Source organism: Temnothorax curvispinosus, unplaced genomic scaffold, assembly GCF_003070985.1.
Source record: "Temnothorax curvispinosus isolate PA1 unplaced genomic scaffold, ASM307098v1 QBEX01012023.1, whole genome shotgun sequence".
In the NCBI taxonomy this organism is placed as follows: domain Eukaryota; kingdom Metazoa; phylum Arthropoda; class Insecta; order Hymenoptera; family Formicidae; genus Temnothorax; species Temnothorax curvispinosus.
The window spans coordinates 1-2,830 of NW_020221803.1; the positions used below are offsets into that span (position 1 = coordinate 1).

A 2,830-nucleotide genomic window follows, 5' to 3' on the forward strand; every position below is an offset into this window, starting at 1 on the left:
ATATTTTAATTCAGCAACGCTGTAAATTGTTTACCTTTAAGCTGTTATACCGATTATGAATATGATCGCGAAGGATTGGATAAAGTTGAAAAGTGATCAAGAAAGAAGCTTGATGATTCGAAGAGCACAGACTGGACGTATAATTATTATTTGCTCCTACTGTGTAATGGGTTTAGCATGCTTCTTTGTCACAGTACTGCCTGCTTTTGGAATATCAATGAGACTCACTCCCAACATTACTGATCCAGGAAGGCCACTGCCTGTACAAACTCATTACATTTACGATATAACAAAAAGGCCACAGTACGAATTGACATTTATTAATCAAGCCATCAGTGTAGCTATCGCCATGACGGCCTATACTGCAATAGACAATTTTCTTAGTCTTCTGGTTTTTCATATATGCGGTCAGTTAGACATTCTCAAGAAATACTTGCAATATTTGGATAAAAACATAAATTATCACGAAGTTCTGAAATGCTGCATAGTAAAGCATATCCGTTTGCTTAGGTTTGTTTTCTGTAAGATATATAAGTATATAAAATCCATATTAAATATGTGATAGAATATATTTAATACATAAAACGTCTTTTATAGAGCTATTGATGTTATTGAAGATACATATAGCACAATACTTCTCTGCTTATTTGCATATTTTACGGTAACTTTTGCTTTCTATGGATTTCGGATGATTAGCGTAAGTATTTTGAAACTCAAAGTTTGGATAAGAAATCGTTTAAAAAAATTGACATGAAGTAATAAATACATTAGTATTAAATACATTCTGACACAAAATTACTATATTTACATGGCATATTATTATAAAGTTCCAAATTAGTGTTAATAAAAATAACTATGTTTTTTCATTTATTTCATAAATTAATTAGCTATTCGACGAAGGAAACGATATGTCCTTCGCTCACATTATATATTTTGTTTCTATTGTTTTTAATATATTTGCAAGCATGGGTTTATATTGCGTTCTCGGTGAAATTTTGATGTCCCAGGTTAGTTGTATATATATTTTTTTATGTGCAAATTGAATGTTGTACAATTAACTCTACAGTCTATAGACTATTATATGGTAGTGACCAATTTTTATTTAGATGTGTAACAATGTATTAGGTTGGCCAATAAATCCGTGCGGTTTTTTACTTATAAATGTTACTTATAAATAACCGCACGGACTTATTGGCCAACCTAATATATAATAATTGATATCTAAAAGTGCTTTTGGTATTTTCAAGTGCAATGAAATATATTATGCGGCATTTAATAATAAATGGTACACCCTAAATCGAAAAATTGCAGAAGATTTATTGTTCTTGATGACAAGAGGTTCTAAACCAATCTATCTGACTGTTGGAAAAATTTCTCCTGTTACAATGGCCACTTTTTGTAGCGTAAGATATTTTAATGTTTGACTATTGCATTTAAAAAAAGTTTGATGTCACTGCAGTTCTGTTAGAAGTCATTGTATAATGTACATACTACATATATTAATATATATAATGAAAATCTTTTATTTTAATCTATTTGTTTACAATCTTAAACTTTGCGATTATGTACCTAAGCTCATGCTATTAATTTAACACTGTTAATTTACTCTGTGACCATTAAAAAATATGTCTTTTAGTTATTAAAAACGTCCGTTGGTTATATATCCGTTTTGCATACGACAAAAAGTTGATTTAAAAAATAAGAAGAATGTAAAGTTTCTTTTTCAATATTATGCAACTTTTGATAGAATTATACTTAGGCTTAAGAAGTATGCCTGTATTAGTATTATTTGCAAATAAATAAATCTTATTGCATTATTTGAGTGGAGAATTCTATTAAGTAATAATAAAACTTGCAAACTTAACTAAAATTAAATAAATCATAATCTATGGATATCTTTTCTGATCATAATAAACATCCTGCATGCATAAAAATTTGGTTCATAATTTTAAATAGAAATATCTCGTATATCATTTATCAGATTTTTGCACATGCTTGTGATTATGTGTGTTTTATTTTTGAGTATTGTTTGTAATCGTGAATACTCTCGCGAGCGTGTCGATAGAAAAATACTTATGACAATTACTATTAAATTGTTGTAAAATATTACTATTATGATGTTTAAATACACTGTCTGGGCAGACAGATTACATAAGAGTTACGTCGTACAGACACATTTTCGTTATTAATTCTCTTTAAATTTGTGTACCCAAACCTTCCCTAAATAGCAATTGTATGCATTGTAATAAAATCGATCTCGCGTGCGTGGGAATATAGTGCACATGCATATACGTGTCATCACATCCACGCTTATTCACCTGTTGTTATCCAAGTTTCGTCAACGGCTACTTGGACGGACAAGAGAAAACGAGAAATGTTTTTAACTCTTTCGTTATTACGCCGACTACGGTCAATTTCTACAAAAAGATGTAACTACTACGAAAGGTATGAGTACTTACCGACTATATAGTCGCTCACAGCACAGCAACCGCTGTTTGTTAAAAAAACGTACATATGTGATGTTTTAATCAACCTTTCCATCATAATGACTAATTAAAATACGAGAGAAATTGCAAAAGTGTGGCTTTATGAAAATGATGCAGTGTCATATTCGTTTCTCACTTACATATGTATATTGGATATTAAATATTAAATATACAATCTATAAATTATGTGACAGGTTGTACTGAAAATTTACGTCTTCTTCTATTATTAAAATAATTGGCTATAAGCAATCTATACCTGATATTATTTACAACATTCTAAATCGATTAGTTTATGAGAATGTGACACATGTGTGCGAATATTCGCGTGGTAATGCAATGGTACG

General features: G+C 29.9%; 1 protein-coding gene across 1 annotated transcript; it reads left to right on the plus strand.

Annotated features, from left to right (window-relative positions):
* Positions 1–9: 9 nt before the first annotated feature.
* LOC112462179 (putative odorant receptor 69a) lies at positions 10–1,722 on the plus strand. The gene is made up of 5 exons (XM_025027807.1): positions 10–510; positions 598–697; positions 888–1,007; positions 1,248–1,403; positions 1,637–1,722. Exons 1-5 carry the CDS (start codon positions 56–58, stop codon positions 1,688–1,690), a joined length of 885 nt encoding a protein of 294 aa, XP_024883575.1. The 5' UTR covers positions 10–55; the 3' UTR covers positions 1,691–1,722.
* The last annotated feature ends 1,108 nt before the right edge of the window (positions 1,723–2,830 follow it).

Excerpts from the sequence above, each read along its gene's own strand:
- LOC112462179 (XM_025027807.1), top strand. The coding sequence starts at position 56 with ATGAATATGATCGCGAAGGATTGGATAAAGTTGAAAAGTGATCAAGAA. Across the intron at positions 511-597 it reads AAGCATATCCGTTTGCTTAG|AGCTATTGATGTTATTGAAG; the intron begins GTTTGTTTTCTG and ends CGTCTTTTATAG. Across the intron at positions 1,008-1,247 it reads GTGAAATTTTGATGTCCCAG|TGCAATGAAATATATTATGC; the intron begins GTTAGTTGTATA and ends GGTATTTTCAAG.